The 24,620-nt window shown below is 35.3% G+C and overlaps 2 protein-coding genes across 3 annotated transcripts; one reads left to right on the forward strand and one right to left on the reverse strand.

The window, feature by feature from the left end:
- Window positions 1–902: 902 nt before the first annotated feature.
- LOC128014692 (E3 ubiquitin-protein ligase TRIM39-like) lies at window positions 903–6,093 on the reverse strand. The gene is made up of 8 exons (XM_052598397.1): window positions 6,027–6,093; window positions 5,344–5,885; window positions 5,125–5,215; window positions 3,903–3,904; window positions 1,947–2,183; window positions 1,726–1,864; window positions 1,594–1,620; window positions 903–1,450 (listed from the first exon to the last, which is right to left on the reverse strand). The coding sequence occupies exons 1-8, from the start codon at window positions 6,091–6,093 to the stop codon at window positions 903–905; spliced, it is 1,653 nt and encodes a 550-aa protein (XP_052454357.1).
- An 889-nt stretch (window positions 6,094–6,982) lies between these two features.
- On the forward strand, window positions 6,983–23,977 carry LOC128014672 (myb-binding protein 1A-like protein). Of its 2 annotated transcripts, none has more exons than XM_052598390.1 (27): window positions 6,983–7,213; window positions 8,294–8,389; window positions 8,475–8,558; window positions 8,677–8,751; window positions 8,887–8,994; window positions 9,830–10,020; window positions 10,878–11,045; window positions 12,073–12,190; window positions 12,382–12,671; window positions 13,635–13,745; window positions 13,848–13,973; window positions 14,144–14,338; window positions 15,717–15,825; window positions 16,984–17,071; window positions 17,321–17,484; window positions 18,205–18,309; window positions 18,413–18,565; window positions 18,647–18,820; window positions 19,385–19,542; window positions 19,955–20,089; window positions 20,243–20,324; window positions 20,407–20,538; window positions 21,188–21,256; window positions 21,395–21,508; window positions 22,336–22,434; window positions 22,522–22,646; window positions 23,450–23,977. In XM_052598390.1, the coding sequence occupies exons 1-27, from the start codon at window positions 7,019–7,021 to the stop codon at window positions 23,766–23,768; spliced, it is 3,783 nt and encodes a 1,260-aa protein (XP_052454350.1). In that variant the 5' UTR covers window positions 6,983–7,018; the 3' UTR covers window positions 23,769–23,977. The 2 variants fall into 2 exon arrangements, with proteins under 2 accessions (XP_052454350.1, XP_052454351.1); XM_052598391.1 differs by having other exon boundaries at window positions 13,638–13,745.
- Window positions 23,978–24,620: the final 643 nt, after the last annotated feature.

Genomic DNA, 24,620 nt, shown 5'->3' on the forward strand with positions numbered 1-24,620 from the left:
GAGCTATATTACATCAAATGGATAATACATTTTGTGGGGTTAATCAAATTTAAATAATACACACAAAACAGAATTTTAAGAATTTTCAAAGAAAGGTTTTTTTAGAGATCAATGACGTCGACTTTGTTTTTAGAATCAATACTGATTATTTGCATGTTTATGTGACCAATAACCAATATGAAGAGCCTGTTGTTTATTTATTGTTTTACTTCTGATCTTGACACAATGTTAACATCAGTACTGAACTGGACAAGCATTTTCATTTACTGTATAACACTGTCAGTACTGTAATTTCACTTCCTTCTTGCAAAACAAAACATTTAAATCAGTAAATAGAGGGAGCTAAACCTCAAAGAAAGAAAAGGCGCACTACCATTAAAGTGTCTTTATTTAATAAAAGTAAAAATAAAATCAGTTAAATGATCAGGTATCAAATAAAGAACATAAAATAAGAAAACAAAACCTTCTAATCCACCTGAATAAATAAAGCTTTGTTCCCATTTGAGCAGAACTAGGTTGTAGTGTTGTGTTCACACACAGGGAGCCGTGTCTCACTGAATTGAGTTTTGCATCTTCTTGTGCTTGAACGGACAAATACACACAAAATTATGTCAAAATACCTGTCTTGGTAAGTATCCTCAAAATCTGTTGGTTATGTCTTGTGAATGTCTTGAATGTCTTGTAATGTTGTGAATGCTGCTTGTTGTCTTTCATGTCTTTTGTGCTTGCATTTTTAAACTGGCAAGGTGTATTTGTTCGTTCAAGCGCATGAAGACTCGAAGGAGAACTCAGGTCAGTGTTTGTGTGCCGTCTGTGTAGAAGCACAGAAATATTTAAAGTTTCTTTTTCTCTTTTCTTTTTGAACAAAAAGCATATTTTTTCATTTTTTTAGTGGTGTAAATTCATTTATTGTAATTGACAGGTGTGATGATCAATGGCACTGAGTCTTGACCTTCATTCTTTAATGCTGGGCTTAAAATTGGATAGAGTTGGTCAGTGAAAGAATGACCGGTGAAAGAATACATATGTGAGCTGGACTCCACATCATAAAAGGAGACCAGACCCTCCTCATAATCCACAAACACACCGACCTGCTGCGGCTTTACTCTCAAACACAGAGAGACATCATGAGTATCACTGGCTCCATATTCATAACCTTTCCTCAGACCCACAGTCCAGTATCCATCACTGGGACTCAGTCTGATCTTCCCCTTCCTGTTTATGGATTCTCTGGCCACTCCTAAATCCCACTCAGTATTTCCCTTCACCTGCACCTCAAAATAAAATCTCCCCGAGGAGAATCCCTCCTTTCCCAGGACATATATACATATATCAAATCTCTCTGGATTGTCTGGGAGGTTCTGTCTAATGCTTCCATGTCTCACTTGTTTTCCATCAGCAGACAGGATGAGGTTTGGATGAGCTGTATGAGGATCCAGAGTCACATCCACTGAGAAAACAGAGAACATGAATCACAAGTTCACAGTACAGAGATTCTGTGATGATGCTGATGTTTTTATATTTAATAGTTTTAATCAGATGGTGCAGTGATGAAGCTGAGAGTATGTGAACTTAAACGAGTGTAAACTGTACCTGCAAACTGCTGCATCCTCTTCAGCTCTGTAGAGATACACAGCAATAAAAAAATCACAAGAACCTTAAGACTCGTTCTTCATTACTGATCTCAAAAGATAAGAAACATAGGTGTATTTGATACTGACGTACCAGTTTTTGTGAGTTTCTCATCTAGAGTGTGATGCAGTTGAGTCAGCGCTCTCCTCAGGGTCTCCAGACTCACATGATTCTTCATACTGATCTCAGACCAGTTCCTGCTGTTTCTAGGGCTGCAGAGGGATGAGTAAATCTACAGCAGGAGAGAGGAGGAATCCTTCAGCATGAGGAGTGTTATACACTGATTATCACTGATCAGAGAGATGCTGACTGACCTGTAGCAGGTGGAGGGGATCTTCAGTGTGTGAGAGCCTCTCCAGCTCAGTGTTTCTCATCTTTAGCTCTCTGATCTCCTGCTCCAGCTCTTCAATCAGCTCTCTCTCCTGTTTCTTTGCTGCTTTCTGCTGCTCTTCCATCATCTCCAGCTGACCAGCCTGACATCTCTCAATGGAGCAGATCAGATCAGTGAAGAGCTCAACATGGGCTGCTTTCTCCTCCTCTGTGTTTCTCTGCTCAACCAGTCAGTCAACAAATGATCAGTGGTGTTTGCTAAGACAGGAATCAGTGTTACTATTGCTCATCCTTCAGTATTATTATTTATTAATCACTTTACCCCCATGTCGTTCCAAACCTGTTAAAGCTTTGTTCATCTTCGGAACACAATTGAAGATATTTTGGATGAAAATCAGGAGGCCTGTGAGTGTCCCATAGACTGTCAAATAAATAATCTTCTACTTATCTGGGGCTGGGTCGGAGGGGCAGCAGTCTAAGCAGGGATACCCAGACTTACCTCTCCCTAGACACTTCCTCCAGCTCTTTCATGGTCCCTCCAGCGTGTCCTCATTCTTCCCCGGTGCCTCCTTCCGGTGGGACGTGCCAGGATCATGACCCACAGCTCATGACCATAGGTGAGAGTAGGAACGTAGATCGACCAATAAATCGAGAGCTTCGCCTTGGAGCTCAGCTCCTTCTTTACCACGACAGACAGGTACATTGACCACATCACAGCAGAAGCTGCACCTATCTGCCTGTCAATCTCCCGCTCCATCCTTCCCTCACTCGTGAACAAGACCTCAAGATACTTGAACTCCTCCACTTGAGGCAGGAGCTCTCCACCAACCTGAAGGGGACATGTCACCCTTTTCTAGCTGAGAACCATGGCCTCGGACTTGGAGGTGCTGATTCTCATCCCAGCTGCTTCACACTCGGCTGCAAACCATCCCAGTGCACGCTTAAGGTCCTGGCTTGATGAAGCCAACATGACAACATCATCTGCAAAAAGCAGAGATGAAATCATGTGGTCCCCAAACCGAACACCCTCTGGTCCCTGGCTGCGCCTAGAAATCCTGTCCATAAAAATAATGAACAGGACTGGTGATAAAGGGCAGCCTTTCCAGAGTCCAACATGTACCTCGAACTAGTCTGACTTACTGTACAGCCACCAATGTGAACCAATCTTCTGCTCCCGTCATACAGGGACAGCCCTTAACAGAGGGCCCTGGACCCCATACTCCAAGAGCACCCCCCACAGGAGGCCGTGGGGACACAGTCGAATGCCTTCTCCAAATCCACAAAACACATGTGGATTGGTTGGGCAAACTCCCATGATCCCTCCAGCAGCCTGGCGAGGGTATAAAGCTGCTCCAGTGTTCCACGACTGGGACAAAAAACGCATTGTTCCTCCTGAATCCAAGATTCGACTATCGGCAGAATTCTCCTCTCCAGTACCCTTGCACAGACTTTTCCAGGAAGGCTGAGGAGTGTGATCCCCCTGTAGTTGGAACACACCTTCTGGTCCCCCTTCTTGAAAAGAGGGACCACCACCCCGGTTTGCCATTCCAGAGGCACTGTGATGCTACAAAGGCGTGTCAGCCAAGACAGCCCCACAACATCCAGGGACCTGAGGTACTCAGGGCAGATCTCATCCACCACTGGTGCCTTGCCACCGTGAAGCTTCTTAACTACCTCTGTGACTTCAGCTTGGGGGATGGATGAGTCCAACTCCCAGCCCTTGCCCTCTGCTTCCTCAATGGATGACATGTCAGTGGAGTTGAGGAATCCTCAATGTATTCCTTCCACCGTCCGACGATATCCCCAGTTGAGGTCAACAGCTACCCACCTCCACTTTAAACAGTGTTGGCAGGGCACTGCCTCCCCCTACTGAGGTGCCTTACATTTTGCTAGAATCTCTTCGAGGCCAACCGAAAGTCTTTCTTTTGGCCTCACCAAACTCCTCCCAGACCTGAGTTTTTGCCTCCACAACCACCCGGCCTCGGTCAACATCTGGTCGAAGCTCTGCTGGAAGAGAGAGTTTAAAATCTCTATGACAGGGGGCTTATTCAAACGTTCCCAACAGACCCTCACAAACGTTTGGCTCCACCAAGTCTGTCAAGCCACGTGTCCTGATGGACACCCTTATGCTTGAACATGGTGTTCGTTAAGGACAAACTGTGACTTGCACAGAAGTCCAATAACAGAACACCTCTCGGGCTCAGATCAAAGGGGCCATTCCTCCCAATCACCCCCCTCCAGGTGTCACTGTCGCTGCCCACGTCAGTGTTTAAGTCCCCCCAGTAGAACAACAGAGTCCCCGGTCGGAGCACTTTCCAGCACCCTTCACAGAGACTCCAAGAAGGCCGGGTACTCTACACTGCCATTTGACCCGTAAGCACAAATGACAGTGAGAGACCTATCACCAACCCGAAGGTGCAGGGAAGTGACCCTTTCATTCACCGGGGGTAAACTTCAACACATGGCGAAGAAGCTGGGGAGCTATGAGCAACCCCACACCAACCATCTGCCTCTCACCGCAGGCAACTCCAGAGTGGTAGAGAGTCCAGCCTCTCTCAAGGGGTGTGGTTCCAGAACGCAAACTGTGCATTGAGGTGATCCCGCCTATCTCCAGTCAGTATTTCTCAACCTCCCGCACAAGCTCAGGCTCCTTCCCCACCGGCGATGAGACATCCCATGTCCATAAGGCCTGTTTTCGTGAGATCAGGCCAGGCGACATCACGGTCCTTTTTTTTAAAAAAATGCATAAAGGGCTTTTGAACTGCTCTTAGTCTCTATGTTTATTTAGCTTGATTTGAAAGAAAACAGCACATCCTTGTGGTGCAGATGATACAGAGGAGCAGGTTTACAGGTTTGGGACGACATTGTGATTAAGGACAAAATTTTCATTTTGGGGTGGAGTATCCCTTTAATACTGAATAACTTAGTTCTTAGTTCTTTAATACTGAATAACTTAGAGATTAGTTCCTGAATGAATGGGTTTTTGAACAAATGTTTGAATAAATGAATTAATTCAGTGACTCACTAAAGTCAGTCACTTGTCGCCACCTATTGGTATAACCGTGTATCCTGCAGCTATAACTCTCTCTGGACTCTTGGAGGACCGGAAACTAAATGATGTATAATAAATACTTATATAAGTTTAATTCAGTTATTTTAAACTCACTTCTGCTGAGTGTTTGATGTCTTGAATCTTCTTGATTCTTTCCTGAATCATCTGCTGCACGTCTTTCTGTGTCTTCTTCAGTTGAGTCTACAGACACAGACACATTTATCATAACAGAGATTTTCATTGTGAACCCTTTTTTTTAACAAGATCAAAGAAATTTTGATTCTTCATTATATGAGACCTTTAAACGTATTTTTGTTAGTAACTTCTACCTTCTTCTCTTCACCCTCCTCTTCCAGAGGAACAGTCTTGTGGTTCTTGTGGTCTGCCATGGTGCAGATCGAACACACACATGTCTGATCATCTCTACAGAACAGCTCCAGAGGTTTCTCATGTGTCTGACATATATAGTCCTCCAGATTACTCACAGGCTCCATCAGTTTGTGTTTCTTTAAAGCTGCCACTCTCAAATGACGCTCCAGATGAGTTTCACAGTAAGAGCTCTGACACACCACACAAGACTTCAGAGCTTTCAGCTTTCTTTCCTCACAGATGTCACACAGAACTTCAGGTGTTTTCTTTTTACAGTGATCTACGAGCTCTCGGAGTGTGGTGTTAATCTTGAGATCGGGTCTTTGGCTGAATGTTTCTTTACAGTAAGGACAGCTGCAGGTCTCGCTGTTGTCCCAGTGCTTATTCAGACAGGTCTTGCAGAAGTTGTGTCCACATGGAGTCGTGACTGGATCAGTGAACACATCCAGACATATAGAGCACTGAAGCTCCTCAGTCAGTGGACCAATGGAGGATGACATCACTGAGAAGAGAAATAATGAACAAAAATGAACTACGCTACTAGTCAAAATTTTGGACACACTGTTATGTAATAACATTTATATTGTGCCTATGCCTACTCCGTTACAAAATAAATAAAATAAGTGTCTTTTTATTGTCTTACTTGGAGGTTCACTTAGACTTTGTCTCCTGGTTTCTCTTCTTTTTAATGAAACTGATGATTCTGCCATTTATCTTCCCTTCTTCAAAGCCTTTTCAATTACAAAAAAAAAAGAAAAAGAAAAGTTAAATAAAATAATAACATACAGTATATGAATCAACCAGCTAAGCCTATTTACTTCTTGTCTTGTAATAATTTTGGTCACATGGGTTTAAATTATAATAATAATAATAAAAAAAGAAAAAGAAAACTTATAAATTATATAAATGAAAACTTAAAAAACATTAAGCCTGTTTAATCAATAGTTGTCTATATAATTTATTATATTAATATTGTTTCATCTCTATTTTGTGGGGGAAGAAATGGAAGAAGAAAATCAATTTATTTTAAATTTAATTTGCCAAGTATAATATAAAGTATAATCTCGTCTTTCTCATTATTTATGTAGATTTTCACCTGCAGTGTAGCAGTTTGTTTTCAGTCTGTCTGCAGGTTCATTTACTTTCACTTTCTTTCTTTTTTACATCTTGTGACAAAATTACAGAAATGCCAAAAATGATTATCAGCCAGTCAAACAACAAATTAATACAATTATAATACAATTTCAGTCTAATAGACAATCAAAGCAGATGAAATGCTTAATAAACTTGGTTCTGTTCAGCTTTACTTCATTACTCCATTACTCCATTACTCCATTACTTCATAAATCCTAAATCATGTCACTCTTCAAAACAATCTCTCTAGTCTTATGTTTCTGTAACTTTCCTGTAAGTATCAGATGTGTCCACTGAGGACTCAATAAATAAAATAAAAAAATTTTTTATAAAAAAATTAATTGTAAAATAATTTGTTAATGTTAATTTAACACGAGAATTTCTTTGAAAGGTACTTTGATAAAATTTCAACAATTCAGGCAATGGGTGAGACTTTTATTTTGAAATCATAAGGCGGAAGTAATACAGGAAGCGTTTCCTCCACATGTGCGCTACACTCTCATGCTTTCAGTGATGCAGAAAAACATGGGAGAGACCGAGGACAGCGCCGTAAGACCCAAAGTCACCGATGCTAAAGGCATCCTCAAACAGAACCGACAGTTCCTGGATTACTTCTGGGACATCGCGAAGCCCGAGCGAGAAATCCGCCTCAAAGCGATAGAGGATCTGATCGAACACCTGAAGCAGAGCGAGAAGGTATGAATATCAGCTCTGATCGGTTTAATATCGGCCGATCGCTGGTGATCAATATTCTTATCTGTTATTGTTGTCAGTGCTGTTTTATCACCTGGTGTAGTTAGCTGTTATTAAGTGAATAACTGAAACATTCGGCTTTGTTTGTTGACGTAAACACGTGGTTTGAGTTGTACTGTTGTACTGTGTGTGGGTTCTTCAGATATGAGGAAAGACATTCGAATTTTAAGTTTTAATACCTTTTTAAATTCGATTTTAACGAACCCACTCTGCTGTTCAAAAGTTTGGGATTAGTACGATTTTTGATGTGTTTGTTCTTATGGTGGCTGCATTTATTTGACCAAAAAAAGCAAGAAAAACAGTTAACTTAAATTTTAATTTTTTTCTGTTTTAATGTACTTTAGAATATAATATATTTCTATGATGCAAAGCTGAATTTTTATCAGTCTTCAGTATCACTTGTTCACCTCAGAGTTCATTCTAATGTACTGAATTATTAAAGATGTTTTTTTTTTTTTTTTGTGAACCTTGATCCTTTTCTTAGGATTATTTGATGAATAAAGTAAAAAAAATTCTAACAATATAAGTCTGTATTATAACTTTTTATAAATCAATTTCACAAATCCTTACTGAACAAAAGCATTAGTTTCTTTAAAGAAAAAAAAAATTACTGACACCAATCTTTTGAGCGTATATTGTTAGAGTATATTGTTGTATATTTTAAAGTATATCAAAATAGAAAACCACGATTTTGAATTGCAATAATAATATACAATAGCATCAGTTTTTTTTCTGTATTTCTGATCAAAAAATTTTGGCATTGATGTGCAGAAGAGTCTTCTTTAGAAAAACATTAATAACCTCTCTGTTCCAAAACAAAAAAAATATTTACATTTTTTTTTTCTGTGAATTGTAGAAATCACATTTTCAATTAATTTGCCATTTCCTAAAAGAGAGATCGCCAAAGCAACTGCTTTCCAATGCTTAATGTGTCCTTAAATAAAGAATCATGCATGAAAGATGTGAGCTTGCATGATCACCCGTGGATTCAGATTCATGTCAGAAATACTTTGTTTCATGTAGCCGGATGAGTTGAAGTATTCACTGAAGAGACTCGTGGATGGCCTTTCTCACACAAGAGACGACGCTCGGTCAGGATACAGTGTTGCACTCGCTCAGGTATTTGTAACCAGTCAACTTTCATCTTCACCTCTTTTTCTAGGGGTTATTATATATGATGATCATTTGTCTTCTCTTTATGAAGCTGCTGAGTGTATTTGAGGAGATCTCCCTGAAATCCACACTAGACAGCGTCAAAGAAAAGCATAACCTCCAGACAGTCAAAAAGGTGAGGATTTCACATGGAACCCTTGATGTGGCTTTAATACTTTTTAATCCTAATCATCATTCTGTCATAATTATGGAGCTCATAGGTTTTTGATGTGATTCCTCAATTCTTCTGACAGAAATTGGTCAGAAATGCAGCGTTTGGGAATTTCTTCGGAGTGCTCGCCCTGTCTCAGTCCACACGTCTGCATAAGGTCAGAGAAGCGTGGTGTTGCTTTTATATGGGCAAAAATCACTGGGAATAAATTTTGAAGGATCTTATTATCTTGCAAGTTGTCTGTAATTGAGATAAACTCTCATTTGTGTTGATAATCTTTCAAATTCGTCAGGAGCCGCAGGTCATGTTGGAGTGTGTGCGGCTCCTGCAGAGGCTGTCCCAGTACAGAGAACACCTGAGAGACCTGCCCAGAAAAACCATGGTCGACATCTTGTCAGAGGTCATTATTATTAATATTATTCTATTATATCTGTCCCAATTTTGTTGTATAGACGTTGAAAGAAGTGTATTACTAATCAAACATAAATTTGTAATATATTTACACTAGGAAATGTACAAAATATCTTCATGTAAAATAATATTTACTCAATAACCTAATGATTTTTGGCATAAGGGGAATTTTTTTTTAATTTTGACCCATACAGTGTTTTTTTGGCTGTTGCTAATAATAATAAATATATTATATTATATTATACTATATTATAATGTATTATATTTGTGCACTATCAATCAAAAGTTTGGAATAATTCAGATTTTCTTAATGTTTTTTTTTTTTTTATATAAAGAAGTCTCTTATGGTCACTGTTTATTTGACCATAAATATGGTAAATACAGTACTATTGTGAAATATTATTACAATTTAAAATAACTGTTTTTTTTTGTAATATATTTTAAAATGTAATTTATTCCTGTGATGTAAAACTGAATTCTCAGCTTCATTACTTCAGTCTTCAGTGTCACATGATCCTTCAGAAATCATTCTAATTGCTTTCAATTTGGTGCTGAATTATTATCAGTGCTCATTTTTTTGTTGTCAATGTTGAACATTTTTTCCAGGATCCTTTGAATGATACTGTATCGTGGTTCCTATAAAATATTAAGCAGCACAGCTGTTTTCACCATTGTTAATAATAATAAGAAATGTTAATTGAGCAGCTGATCATCATATTAGAATTATTTCTGAAGACTAGAGTTATTTGGGGATTCAGATAAACTGATCTTTCACTGTCTCTCGTTTCTATAATGTTTCGTTTGCATTGTGTTTTGTTGCATAGACATCGAAGGAGGTGTTTGAAGAGGTGCTCCTGAGCGCCCTGCAGTCAGACCTGACCTCTGCCCTCAACACCCCTGAGCAGCTCGAGCTGCTCCTAGTGGCCCTGCAGAAGTTCCCCTCTGTGCTCAAACCCAAAAAACTCAAGAAACTATTGGGAACCACAGCAGTCATCACTAAAGAGAACATGCCGAAGTAAGTGTGTCTGACTTCTAACTGATTTTAACTGATTAAATTAATTTTAAGTCCATTTACTTATATAATCAATTATATATTTTACATAAAATGGTTTGTTAAAAATTAATTTAAATTTAATTTAATAAATTGTATATTAAATAATGTAATTGTATACTTATTATTTTGCTTATTTGCTTATTTTTTGTTCATTTTGTTTGAAAGAGCAAAATGTTGTTTTATACTTGTTAGATTAAAACATGCTCTCGTTAGTATGATTTATTTACTTATTTAAATTGGATATTTATGGTGTTGATTTCTTTTGAAAATGTAATTTTATATTAGTGGTTGACCAATATATCGGCCGATATTTATCATTTTTCAAATATCGGCATCGGTCGACACGTTTTTCTGTTTGGCCGATGTTTGAGGTGGGACTTTTATTTTGACAGCTATATATATATATATATATATATATATATATATATATATATATATATATATATATATATATATATATATATATATATATATATATATATATATATATATATATATATAGATGAGATTTAATTTTGATTAAATTTATTTATTTGTGAAAAATACTGTCGTCTTAAGTATAAGCTTGTTTCTTTTACACATTAAAAAAAAAATCAATTTTCAAATGATTTCAAATTTCTTAGATATTTATAATAATATTAAAAAATCATATAGGCTTTATATTGGCTATCGCCCCCTTCTTTCTAAGAGATCGTCATCGGCTGTCAAAAATCACATATCGGTCGACCACTATTTTATATGTGGTAAGTTAAAAACGGGCTTTATTTTTTTTTTTTGTGCATTATTGTTTTGTCATTTCTTGTGATATGTACTTCCAGGTTGGTGGAGGTTTTAAAGACGGCCGCTCGTTCTGTGAAGAAGGAGAACATTCTTCCCCCGGTTGCGTTTGACTTGTTACAGGCGTCTCTGCGAGAGGACAACTTCGAGATGTTCTGGAATGAAGCCATTATCAAAGGCATGCTGTCAGAGACGCCTGGACCCACACAGTGAGTTTAACATGTAGATAAACCTTAACCTGCTAATCCAAGTGTCCTAATACAAGCCAGATATGAGCGTGCCTGGAAAGTACTTCACTGCATTTGATTATTAGAAATTATTTTGCATATGATAATGTTTACAGTTACTGTGTTACTGTAAAATGTTTTCAGTGTCTTCAAATGTAACTTAAGTTCGTAGAAAGTGTTGATATGGGATGGTAGTGATTGTGGTAGTGAAAATGAATATCTAGAATGTAAATTTTTGTTTAAGGATTTTTTTTAGCATGCATGCATTTATTCATTTAAAAAGTAGTTTAATATTGTAGTGCTGTAAAATTATTAATCACGATTAATGGCATCCAAAATAAAAGTTTTTGTTTACATGATATATGTGTGTATATTTACTATGTATATAAAAATACAAACACATGCATGTGTATATTTAAGAAAATTTTTTATATATTAAATATTTTATAAGAATATTAATATGAATCTATAAACATAAATATTTTTGAAATATATACTGTATGTGTGTGTATTTAATATATATATATACATAAATATACACAGTGCACATACATATGTAATGTAAACAAAAACTTTTATGTTGGATTTGATTAATCTTGATTAATTTGTTTGACAGCACTAATGTATTGTAAATTGCAAACATAAAATTTATTTAGTGTACTTTTATTTACAGTGTGTTGTATTATTAAAATTGAACTGTTAATGTTATCTGATATTATGATATTTATTTACCATTATTGTTAAGCTTATTGTATTTTATTTAGTTAAATTTTTTGTTTAATTTTATTTGCAATTATGTTATTTATTTAATATGTATTATAATTGAGAGCCTTGTTGTTAGAATTATATATATATATATATATATACTTTATTGCCTAGAGAAATCCATGTGATTTAATATGGAATCATGGGTATATTTTTACTGATCTCAGTTTAAGAATAGTTTCAGTACCTGTTAAAATCTGATGACCCAAACACACCCTTTTCTTTCTCTCTCTCTGTTTCTCAGTTATTTGAGTTTCCGGTTGTTGGGAGCATCTTTGCCGCTGCTGTCAGTCGCTCAGCTTGAGTTTGTGCTGTCTGCTGACGTGATGACACACTACGGTCAACACATGCTCTCCGCACAGGTCTGTCTTTATATTCGGTAATGTGTATGTTTCACGTGATGCTTTAAAAAAAAAAATATTTAACACAAATGTAAATGGCATATAATTCTGCAGCATTCAAATTCAGCATTTATGCATGTACATACATGTTCAATGAGCTAGCACTGCATACTGAATGTGCCATAATACTGTATGTTTATCTCTCCCTTCAGTTGGCAGACCGATTCAAGTTTGCTCCAGAAATGGAGAAGTACGTGAGTGAGTTCATGCAGAGCTGCGCTGACGCTGACAAACAGCTCACCGTGGCGCTCGGCTTCACTCAGCTCACTAACCAGGGTTACCCCGTTATCCCGTCCTGCTGGAAGGATCTGGAGCACATGGATCTGTGTGCGCTGCAGAAGTACGTGGAGTGGCTGATGGAGGCCTTCTGCAAGCCCCAGCTGGAGAAATGCCTGGACTTCAGCACTCGCAGACAGAAAGGAAACCAGGAGACTGAAGTAGAGTGAGTGTTCTTCAAGAACTCATCAAGAATAGAAGTTTAGAGAATACAAGGCAGATCTTATGATTTTCACTTGAGTAAAACCATATGTTAATAGTAATAATAATAAAAACAATGTATATATACATTTAAGTAATGATTATATAAATATAATAAACAACCCATAATAATAATAATGTATAATATATATAAGGTGATAAATTATTAATATTTAAATATGAATTTAGACAGTAATAATAATAAGAATAATATAATTCATGTTTGTTATTTTATAAATCTATAATAATCTTTTAATTATACAATATTTAGTAATTTTATACATTTAAATAATTTGTGTAAATATATTTACTAATTTATGATAAGATTATAAAATCAAATAACAATACTTTGAATACAACTAAAATTATATATATTTTCTTATAATTTTTCATTTATATTTTAGTAATATAAATATAAGGGTTCATATTATTAATTATATACAATAAATAGAATATTCATCTACTCATTTATACTTAAATAATAATTATTAGATGTAGTATTATTAATAATAATAATAATTATTATATGTGAAGTATTTTTATAAGGGTTCATATTATTAATTATATGTAATAAATAGAATATTCATCTACTTATTTATACTTTAATAATAATAATTAGATGTAGTATTAATTAAAATAATTATATGTGAAGTATTTTTATAAATCAATCTAGTACAAATCTATTATGCGATAAATGCATTTTTAATGAAAACATTTATTATATACTTTTAATATATTCTAAAAATATTTAAACATATATATGAGAAATATGGTTTGATGCAGTTAATTAATGTGAAAGATGAACAAGATTAATACGCATTTGTAATTTGATTAGTAATAATTTTTTGTATAAGTGTTTTTTTGTTCATCTCCAGGCAGTTCCCTCTCATGCCAACTTCATATGTATTCTGATTTATTCTTGCTGTAGTAGTGACGGCTGCGTTGCCAGGTTTCGTAAATGGATCATTCTGCGCCTCATGTTCATTGGGGAAAACCATCAGATTAAGAAACGGGAGGATCTCGTCATGAAAATGGCTCGGTAACTCCTCTTGAGATCTCACTAATGGTCTCTACATGACTCCTGTTGCTACTCCTCTGATATGAATCGATGATATTGTAATGCTTTATCTTTCTTCTGCAGGTTTATTTTCTTCCACGCTTTCTTTGATGTGAAGAAACCCACCCCAGAAATCCCTGAGACGACGCAGGCTCTGTCAGTGCCCATCGATCAACAGACACGAGCCAGCATCTCTTCAGCCTTCTACGGGTCAGTTCAACTTTGTACATTAAATAAAACATTAAATCAGTCATAATATAGAGCATTTTTCTTTTTATGGAATGTAAATGCTAATGGATGCAACAGACTTAAATAGTTAAACTGAAGTATTTTAATCATAAATCTACAGTTAGATCAAGTGTGTACTTCATCTCCTCCAGTCTTCTGCAAGGCCTGAACACAATGGCTGTGTTAGGAGACTCTGCTGAGCCGGAGAGGAGGACTCTGGGTGTTAAAGCTGATGGAAGCATGTGGATCTACTGTGTGGTTCAGTACGCCACCATGCTGCTCGAGCAGAGCAAACACGTCCAGAGCGTTCAGACCTTCAGTCCGGAGCAGAGACAGGGCTGGGACAGGTGATGCATCCTGCAAAACACGACTCTTGATCTCAGTCAAAACACATTGAAGAACAAGAAAAAGCTTTTTTTTTGCTTTGTGACCTTTGAAATGTAACAAGTAGGGATGTAACGATTAACCGCAAGCTGGTTAAAAAAATCGATTAAAATATGTGACGATTCAAATCGGATGAGATGCTAAACAAATCGTGATTCAATTAGGCGCAGGAGTTTATATGAATGCATCTCTGAAGGGAACACACAGTGTTTAGAAAAGTTTAGGTGTTATTTTTTATTTTCATTGTGTCTCTGTATAATGCATATTAAAGTTCATAAGTTCAGCGCTGTTTTGCTAACAGCAGAAAATAGGAAACGCTTTAAGCGCCCCCTGCTGGCAGAGAGTGAATCTGCGTCTAGTTCACCTGTCTGCTGTTTCTTTAGTCATTTATCAGATGCTTTTATCCAAAGCCACTTACAAATGAGGAGGACAACAGAAGCAACCAATTGTAGTATTAAAATAACTAAAAACAGATCCAAAGCTAAAACTTAAAAATACTACCTATACACATTTTCAAAATAAATTGGATAAAAATGGCAAATGCATACAACAAAATTTCAAAACTTAACATTTATATGAAAAACAAAAAAATAAAGCTACAAATATTAAAAAACAAAATGTATAAGAGTATAATGATGTATAGTGATTCCAACATAACACTAAGCCAAACACCAAAAAAAATAAGAACAACCACACACACACATACATTATATATATACTTACACATTTGTATTGTTTCTGTGTCATGCAAATATTTTGTATGTATAGTTTCACAAAACTGAAATCAATTATTCAGCTTTTGCTTCAAATTTTGAAATTATACAATCTAACTTAGATTCAAAACTGCTCATGTTAAATGTATGCAGCATCTTTGTTTGGATCATGATTAAAATGCGGTGGTTGCCTTTTTGTGTTATTTGATTTGATTTGGGGCTCATTTTATAATTTTTATTTAATTTTGTTATTTACATTTACATTATATTTAATTTTTGTTATTTAGCTGATGCTTTTATCCAAAGCCACTTACAAATGAGGACAACAGAAGCAATCATTACCAACAAACGAGCAACAATATGCAAGGGCTATATATTAGTATATTATTATAGTGATATATTTCAGTTTCACAAAGAAAGGTGCAGTATTATGTCCAAGCAATAATAAAAGGTCACATTTAATTTATAATTTGTCTTATATCTAATTTCGGAAAAAAAAAAAAATTATAATTAGTATCGTGAATGGCATGGTGAGTTGAGTGAATCGTTACATCCCTGTAAGCAGGTAAAGTGAGGTAGATGGCCTGCAGCTGAAACGCCTTCGTGATTTTGTGTTGTGTGTGTTTAGCATGCTGGGATCAGTGGAGGCCTTGAGGAAAAAAGCCAAGAAGTCTTCTTCACCTGAACACTCGGCGTTCCAGCACCTCTTCCTTCTCGTTGGGATTCAGATGTTCAAGGTTTGCTTCTTCAAGGCTTGATACATTTCTGTAACATTAGATCAAGGATTCCCAAGCTTTTATATCAACTAAACCTCCTGAGATTTTAAGATAATGTTTCAATAATTTAACTTCATACCCCCAAGTTCTCTGATGTTTGTCAGTGGTCACATGACATGCAGGTAAATGGAGAAAATATTTTTTATGTATTTTGTTTTGTTTTTTATATTAACTTTTGTAGTAAATATAAAATTTGGATTTAAAATAATATTCTTTATTTTAAAATTAGCTTTCCATCAACTTCTGAACCCCAGTTTGGGAAACCCTGCGTTAGATGACAAAATAGCGAAGCAAGTTTCTACATCTGTGCACAAATGAAGAAATGCCAAGATTTTTGGTTTGTTTCCTGGGGTTTGCATGAAGCGATAAAATGTGCATCTTGAATGCAATGTAAGTTGCTTTGTATAAAAGCATTAATCAAATGCATAAATTAAACAAATGTAGATTATCAGGCATTTACACATTTTTTTTTATAAAATAAAAAACAAATGTAATATTATTATTATTATTATTATTATTATTATTATTAAATATCATTAATTGTTTTCTGTTTGTGCTGCTTTGCACAACCAGTGTTTTATAGCGTTATACAAATAAAGGTATTAAAATAATAATAATGTAAAGGGGAAAAAAATATTAGCAGCCACTGTTTTATTTGTTTGTGCATTTATTTTTATTTTTTTTCTATATTATACTATTGTTGTGCATAAGGTCTTTTTTAATGCCTGTTAATTTTTGCTATTTGAAAATGGTTGTTGGAAATTAAGAACAAGAAAACTATTATATATGCTGTTCAAAATAAAATTGATTAAATAATTTTAGAACGTGCTAAAGTCTGCCTTTATTTTGTGATCTTGACTAAGGATGCACGATAATAATGCGCATCTCGTCAGTAAAGCTGGTTCTATAATCATTGGTAAATTCTCTACACATGCATGCTTTCACATGGAGCAGTGAACAATGGCTTTTTAGTAAATGCTGCTCCATGTGAAAGGATGCATGTGTAGAGATTTAACGCTGATCACAGAACTGACTTTACTGACGAGATGCACATTAAAATATCATGCCGATATTTATTGTGCATCACTAATCTTGATATAAATGTTTTTCTCGCTCCAGGCTCCAGAAGAAAGTTTGGAGCTGTTGAATGATTTGCGGACCTGCATGGAGAAAGCTCAGGCTAAGAAAACGAAGAAGAAGAAAGCGAGTAAGTAGGAGCGGTTCAGTGCAATTAATGGATTTTATGTTTGTTTGTTTTCTTCTGTTTTTGATGTTGTCCATTATTCTTGGCTGATTAGCCACTAATTTCTTGTATTATTGACAAACTGTTTTCTGTTTGACACTGTAAAGCTGCTTTGGCACTGTCAGTATTGTATAAAGCGCTATACAGATAAAGGTGACTTGATTAGATTTAATGGTGTGTGTGTGTGTGTGTGTGTGTGTGTGTGTGTCACAGATGGCAAGAGCTCAGAGGAGGAGCCGCTCTGGGTGGAGGTGGTTGTTGAGATCCTGCTGTCGCTCCTGTCTCAGCCCAGTCGACTCACTCGTGGTGTGTGTAAAGCTGTGTTTGGCCGGATCTGTCCTCACCTCACCCAAGAAGCTCTCCGCTCCATCCTCAGCGTAAGAGACTGTGCTGCGACAGTGCTATTTAAGCGTTGTTTACATGCTGTTATGATATTAAAATATTGAATTAGCTTCTATTTTTATTGAAATTTTAATGTTTTAGTAAATGTGCATTTTAAGTGTATTTCTTTTTAGCATTTGTTTGTTTATTTTAGTTTTAGTTGTTCAGTTCAAACTTATTTTGTTTTAGTTAGTTGCCAAGGCTACATATCAAATGTTTACCCTTTTTAAGCTTCTAATCTAATATTCATATTTTAGCTTTTTCAGTTTGTAAAAAATAAACAGGTTTTTTTATACTTGGTTTACATTGGAAGTTGCTGATTAAGCTGCTGCTTCATATTCTTTATAAACAGACATAATTGTACACGTCCAGTTTTACCCACAATGCATTGGGCTTCCATAATATGATGTATTTCTGAGTGAAACTGAATATTTTGTGCGAAATCATTTAGAGTGGGCTTTATTTCATGAGGATTTGATTGAACAGCGGGTGTTAGGCTGATTGGTGATTATTATTGGTAAATTCTACATTTACCTCGTCCACATGGCTGTGATTAAAAGTGAGATTTTTTGACATTTTGTTAATGCTATGAACATTTTTGAATTTATTTTTAAAAAATGCAAATTTATAATGTGCGTAATGATTATTTGTGCATTATAAGACACCGATAGTTTATTAAAAAAGTAATTAGGGTATTGATTTGATTTGATTTTTAGGTTCTAGACCCCAACAAGGATGAGGATGAAAGTGGTGTTATGGTGACTGATGAGAAGGAGAAAAAGAAAAAACATAAAGCTGAGGAAGATGAGGATGATGCAGAGGTGAGAATGTCCATCATGAGTATTTATGCCATCAAACTGAATAATTTTGCATCTAATTCTGTACATTTCAAATGTTTTACTTCTCTCTTTTTTATTTCCTCAGGATGAAGAAGGTTCTGATTCCTCCTCCTCCTCTGATGATGATGATGAGGATGAGGATGAGGATGATGAGGATGAAGCCATGGAGGAAGGAGAAGAGGTGGATCAGAACTTCCGTTTAGATTTGATGAAGGTTCTGCAGGGTCAGAATGCTCTGGTATGAACAGTTCTGTGTGAACATTCCAGATAACTCAAAGAGGGAATCAGTAGTAGCAGATGTTCTGTTGTTCTTGTGTAGGCCACTGAAGAGGATGGCAGTGATGAAGAGGAACTGGACGATGCGGCCATGATGAAGCTGGACGGAAGCCTTTCTGCTCTCTTTCTGGAGCAGAAGAAAAAGATCCAAGCCAAGAAAGATGAGAAGGACAGACTCCGCAAGGAAAAGGTCCTTGTGCGGGACTTCAAGATTAAAGTATGTCTTTGAATATGTTTTATCTATTATTATTTACTTCTTCTTCTTCTTCTTCTTCTTCTTCTTCTTCTTCTTCTTCTTCTTCTTCTTCTTCTTCTTCTTCTTCTTCTTCTTCTTCTTCTTCTTCTTCTTCTTCTTCTTCTTCTTCTTCTTCTTCTTCTTCTTCTTATTATTATCAAAGTTAGCATCAAATCAAGTAGAACTTGAAGTGTTTTATATATATATATATATATATATATCAAGAAGTCAACCCTTTAACTCTTCATACATATTTACATACATTTATATATATATATAAAACACGTATGATAATATTTTATATTATTACTAATACAACCATAAACAGTCAAAAGGATAACTTTAGCAGTTGTGTAGCATCTAGCAATGAGCAGTTTATTTGTTAAAAATAGCCCAAAATGTACATATTCGGTAAATACTGTATGTCAGGTGTATAGTAAACCAGACGGATTACTCCGGGATTCCTTAAGACTGATTAATGATTGGTCAGTGTTGAAATGTGAATTAAAATATGCTGATTTAAGTGATTTGGTGTGTTATTGTCAGGTACTGGACATGGTGGAGATGTTCTTGAGCAAACAGGGAAGCAGCGCTCTGGTTCTTGGGATGGTGGAACCACTGCTCAGCGTGATCGAGAACGGGATGAGCTCCGAAACCAGCCAACAGGAGCAGGACTTCCTGCGCAAGGCCGCAGACATCTTCAGGTGAGCAGGGCTATTTTTGTGTTATTCAAATACTTTATAGTATTTATCTATATTAATTAGGTTCTATTTTATAGTTTATTTAAATTGTAGTAATTTTGTTAAATGTGATTTTGTCCATTAAATGTCTTTTTGTAATATTTCTAAATAGCTTTTGTTAAAATTAAAATTTAAAGCTAAAACATACTTATTTAAATTTTCCATAAAATATTTATTATTGAATGCAAACTGAAAACTAGTGCTGTCAATCAATTAAAACGATGAACTAATTAATCACACATTTTTTCCCACCTAACATTAAAGTTTTTAATATACTTTAATACTGCAATAATTTCACATTCAATCTTCAAATTAATGTTGTGTTGATTTAATTGCATATAATTCTTATAGTTTTTGCTCTGTCTCTGATCGGCAGAAATCGACTCTGTCGTGGAAAGTATTACTGCAGGGACATCGAGGGACGAGAGGCGGAGCTTCATGACATGCTTGAGCGTCTGATTGGTCGAGCCCAGAAACTGACAGACTCGTCTGTGTCTCTGTACTACTTCAGGTGAGGACTTCTGGGATTACAGATTAATTTGATGTTGCAAGAAAAAAGACAAAAACATCATCATGTAGTGTACTGTACAAACTCTCATTTGTGTTCACTGCGTATCTGTTTCTGGTGTGTTTGTGTCACTTTGTTGTTGTTGTTGTTTTGTAGTGCTGCTCTCTATGTGCTGAAGGTGTTAAGAGGCGTTGTGAGCGAACAAGACTCAGCAAACGCTCCGTCAACAGCGTCAGAGGTAAACTACCATCTCAAATGGACACAGTTTGCTCATTTCCATGTACTGAGGTTGATAAAATAACTTTGTGTGTTGATGGTAGCTGAGGCTTATGGGTAAAGTGGATGTTGAGAGGGTCACGACTTGCTTCAGGAACGCATTGACCTCTTTCATGACGAAGAGGAAAAGCCCTCTCACAGGAGCCATGTTCATCGACCTCTTCAACAGATTCCCTGTGAGTTAAAAAAAACTTCAGTAGTGAATGATATCAGTAGTATGTGTAAAGATATTGAGTTGAATGATTGTCATTTAAAAATCTCCAAACGACGCTTGCTTGTTTGTACCAAAAACTTTGGCCAAAAATTCTTTCTTTCTATCTTATAAAATAATATATATTTTTTTTTTTTTTTAACAAAACAGGAATAGTACTTATAGTAGCATTTCAATGTAAAATAAAATATTTGATAGTATTTAATAATAATAATAATTATTATTTTTAACAAATTAGGAATAGTACTAATATTATATTATAATTTCAATGTAAATCATTTTATAGTATTTAATAATAATAATAATAATAATGTATTATTATGCTTACTATCATTAAATAAACTGTAAAAAAAGTAATAGTGCTAATGCAATAGTAAAATTTACAAATATATATATATATATATATGAGAAATGTCTGTTTATAAACTAAATATTTCTAAAGAATATAAATTATATGAATATAAACATAAATATAGGTAAATATTTTCAAAACATTCTGTATACATATATATATATATATATATATATATATCTTGAAAATGTAAAGGATGTAGTCTCCACTTCCTGAAAGCTGTTAATGGGTCATAATTGGTCCATTTGTGTTGTGTTTGAAGGTGTTGTGTGTGAACCTGTTGGACACGGCTGTGGAGAACATCACTGCTGGAGTGAGGGAGCATCAGCAGGTAAACCAAGCTGATCAGTTATATTACTCTGTATTGGAGCAGCTCGTGAATATACTGGATGATCGATAACTGGATGCTTGAATTATAATGTACTGTCTTATGTGTGTGTGTGTGTGTTTATTGATCCGGTTGTTTCAGGGTCAAGCATGTGTCGTGGTGCTCAGGGCCCTGCAGACTAAAGATGTTAAAAACCTGATGTCTGATGCCCAGAGAACTGAGCTGCATCAGAAAGTTGTGGACCAACTTGCCAAGGTGGACTTTTCATTAATTAAATTCATTGAAACCACACTTTCTTAGCTCCATTTGTCTCAAAATGCAAAGTTTTGAAACAGCTCAGCTTCAACAGGAAGGCCACAGTTTCAGTAGTTGGCACCAACTCCAGTGAAAATCATTTGCAAATATTATTAATATTGATATTTTTAAATGTAGTTTTAAACACTCATTTAAACAACAATTGTAGCCTTCAAATATTTTTGAGTATTGTTTACATTCACTTTACATTTAATATCTTGCCAATTTGATGACATTCTGTGTTTAAACTATCAAAGTAATAACAAATATACACAGACACAATATTAATATAACATATATCCCCTTTTACATTCATGCATACAATATCAATATAATGCATTTAACATGTGACCCTGGGGCACAAAAGCAGTCTTAAGTCTCTGGGGTATATTTATAGCAATAGCCCCAAAAAATTATAGATGTTTTTGTTTATGCCAAAAATTATTAGGATATGAAGTAAAGATCATGTTCCATAAACATATTTAGTAAATGTCCTGCTGTAAATGTATATCAAAATGTAACTTTTATTAGTAATGTGTATTGCTAAGCACTTCATTTGGACAACTTTAAATGCGATTTTCTCAGTATTTCAATTTTTTTGCACCCTCACATTCAAGATTTTCAAATATAGTTGTATCTCGGCCAAATATTGTCCTTTTTAATAAACCATACATCAATGGAAAGCTTATCTATTCAGCTTTTAGATGATGTATAAATCTTAATTTAAAAAAATTACACTTAAGTCACATATAAGCTCTCTCTCACTAAAATATATCCCTTTCTTCCAGAGTTTTGAAGATGTACAGTGTAAGAATAAAATGGTTCGTGAGAAGATAGTGAAGGCACTAGAGCTCTGTCAGCATCTTGTCAGAATCGTTCACGGTCAGGTAATGAATATTTATTTTCTATGAAATCTTTTACAAGGTATTCTCAAGTGTAAGTGTTAAAAGCACACTTTGTTTCTTTCTGAGCAGAAGATGCAGGTTAATCTGGAGCTCCTTCAGAAAGTTCTCAAGTCCATGAACAGTGAAGGAAGCCTGCAGAGACCAGGACAGCTGGAGGACACGTACTGGAGCGTCATGAAGTTATTTGGCGTTTTGTGAGTCACGCTACTAAACTGTGACCCTGAGGCACAAAACCAGTATATTTTTAGCAATAACATTGTATGGGTCAAAATTATAGATTTTTCTTTTATGCTAAAAATCATTAGGATATTAAATAAAGATCATGTTCCATGAAGATATTTTTCTAAATTTCCTACCATAAATATATCAAAACCTTTTTTGATTAGTAATAAGCATTGCTAAGAATTAATTTGGACAACTTTAAAGAAGATTTTCTCAGTATTTAGATTTTTTTTTGCACTCTCAGATTCCAGATTTTCGAATAGTTGCATCTCAGCCAAATATTTAATTAATAAACCATACATCAATGGAAAGCTTATTTGTTCAGCTTTCAGATTGGTGTATAATTATCAATTTCGATAATTTAAGTCTGGCATTGTGGTCCAGGGTCACATATCTATTTTGATTATAGTTTTAAATGTGTATATAAATGCTTAACTACCATTAAACAGTTTGGAAAGAAGTCTCTCATGTTCACCAAGGCTGTATTTATTTGATCTAAAATACAGTAATATTGTGAAATATTATTACAATTTGAAATAATTGTTTTTCTATTGTAATATATTTTACAATGTAATTTATTCCTGTGATGCAAAGCTGAATTTTCTGCAGCAGTCTTCAGTGTCACATGATCCTTCAGAAATCATTCTAATATGCTGGTTTGCAGTGCAAGAATCATTTCTAATTAGTATCAGTTTTATGTTTTATTATTTGAAACCCATCATTTGTTTGCTTTGGACCTGCCTTCAACGTCTCTCTTCCTTTTGCTTTATTTTAGAAAGCCAAAGATGGAAAAGGTGAAGAAAGTTGTAGAGGCAGAGCAGACGGAAGAAACCACAAAGAAGAAGAAGAAGGGCTTCCTTCCCGAGACGAAGAAACGCAAGAACCGTAAGAAGCCTACGGTGCTGGAGGGAAAAGAGACGCCAGCCTCCACAGAAACTGCTGGAAGAGCGTCGGGAGAGGAGGGGAAGAAGAAGAAGAACAAGAAGAAAAACAAGAAGAGGAAACCACAGGGAGGAGGAGAAGGAGAACCGACACAAAATCAGCCGGCCACTAAAAAAGCCAAAACACCACAGCAACAACAGAAGAAGAAATAATAGGAAGCTGGTGGGAAATAATTGGACAATATGATGATTATTCTGTATTCTGGGCCTGGCCTTCAGAAATCTGATCACCTGTTCTGTTCAGAGAAATCGGCAAATGTGAAGAGAGCCATGTCTGTATTATTTGCCTGTTTGTGATTGCTTGCATGATAGGATTTTTGTAAAAGTAATGGAAGAAATACTAAAAAGCGTTTTATTCTTAATATATGGTTTCTGTGTTTTTACTGAGCAAAGCACAGTTTCAGTCATTGAACTTTACTGGAATGAGGTTCATTCCAGTTACTATAAAAATATTTTAAAACTATAAAAATAACACTGTAGTGAATAAAGAATGAGTGCTGAGAAGAAAAAGGCTGTTTGCACACTGAAATCAATGAATGTTTCCAGAGTAAAATAAGACAAGCAGAACCAAAATCACTGAACCGTGAACCCAAATTAAAGAAGATTTGAGTTTCCAAGCTGCTTTAAATGTGAGAATGGGCAGATAGAAACTATCTTTTGTTTCCCATGATTTATAAAACATACAGCATTGAACTTCTTTAACAGAAAAAGTATCAAATATTATTTGCATTTTACTCCCTTTTAAAATGGCCTTGTCCTTCTTAACCTTAACAGCATCATCATTACAGCTGAATAAAAATGTAAAAAAATGTAATAAGTCATTTTGACGACCAATGTTACTTTTAACTGTATCCAACATTTTGTGTGCACCTTTGATACCACATGATTTTGCATTATAAATTAATTTATCAACATTTGTTCCATTTGATCAGTTCTCAATTTGCCATTGTCAAACATCATGCTCAGTTTTTAATTTATGAGAAATGCATGTTTATCAGTAAAAAA

Source organism: Carassius gibelio, chromosome A5, assembly GCF_023724105.1.
Source record: "Carassius gibelio isolate Cgi1373 ecotype wild population from Czech Republic chromosome A5, carGib1.2-hapl.c, whole genome shotgun sequence".
Taxonomy (NCBI): Eukaryota; Metazoa; Chordata; class Actinopteri; order Cypriniformes; family Cyprinidae; genus Carassius; species Carassius gibelio.

What these genes read in the sequence shown, in the direction of transcription:
- LOC128014692 (XM_052598397.1), bottom strand. Translation starts at nt 6,093, where the DNA reads ATGGCAGAATCATCAGTTTCATTAAAAAGAAGAGAAACCAGGAGACAA. An exon ending in AGGAGGGTGAAGAGAAGAAG is followed by an intron (nt 5,216 to 5,343) that starts GTAGAAGTTACT and finishes CTGTGTCTGTAG; the next exon opens with ACTCAACTGAAGAAGACACA. An exon ending in TGAGAAACTCACAAAAACTG is followed by an intron (nt 1,621 to 1,725) that starts GTACGTCAGTAT and finishes GTATCTCTACAG; the next exon opens with AGCTGAAGAGGATGCAGCAG.
- LOC128014672 (XM_052598390.1), top strand. Translation starts at nt 7,019, where the DNA reads ATGCTTTCAGTGATGCAGAAAAACATGGGAGAGACCGAGGACAGCGCC. An exon ending in ACCTGAAGCAGAGCGAGAAG is followed by an intron (nt 7,214 to 8,293) that starts GTATGAATATCA and finishes TGTTTCATGTAG; the next exon opens with CCGGATGAGTTGAAGTATTC. An exon ending in CTCCGTCAACAGCGTCAGAG is followed by an intron (nt 20,325 to 20,406) that starts GTAAACTACCAT and finishes TGTTGATGGTAG; the next exon opens with CTGAGGCTTATGGGTAAAGT.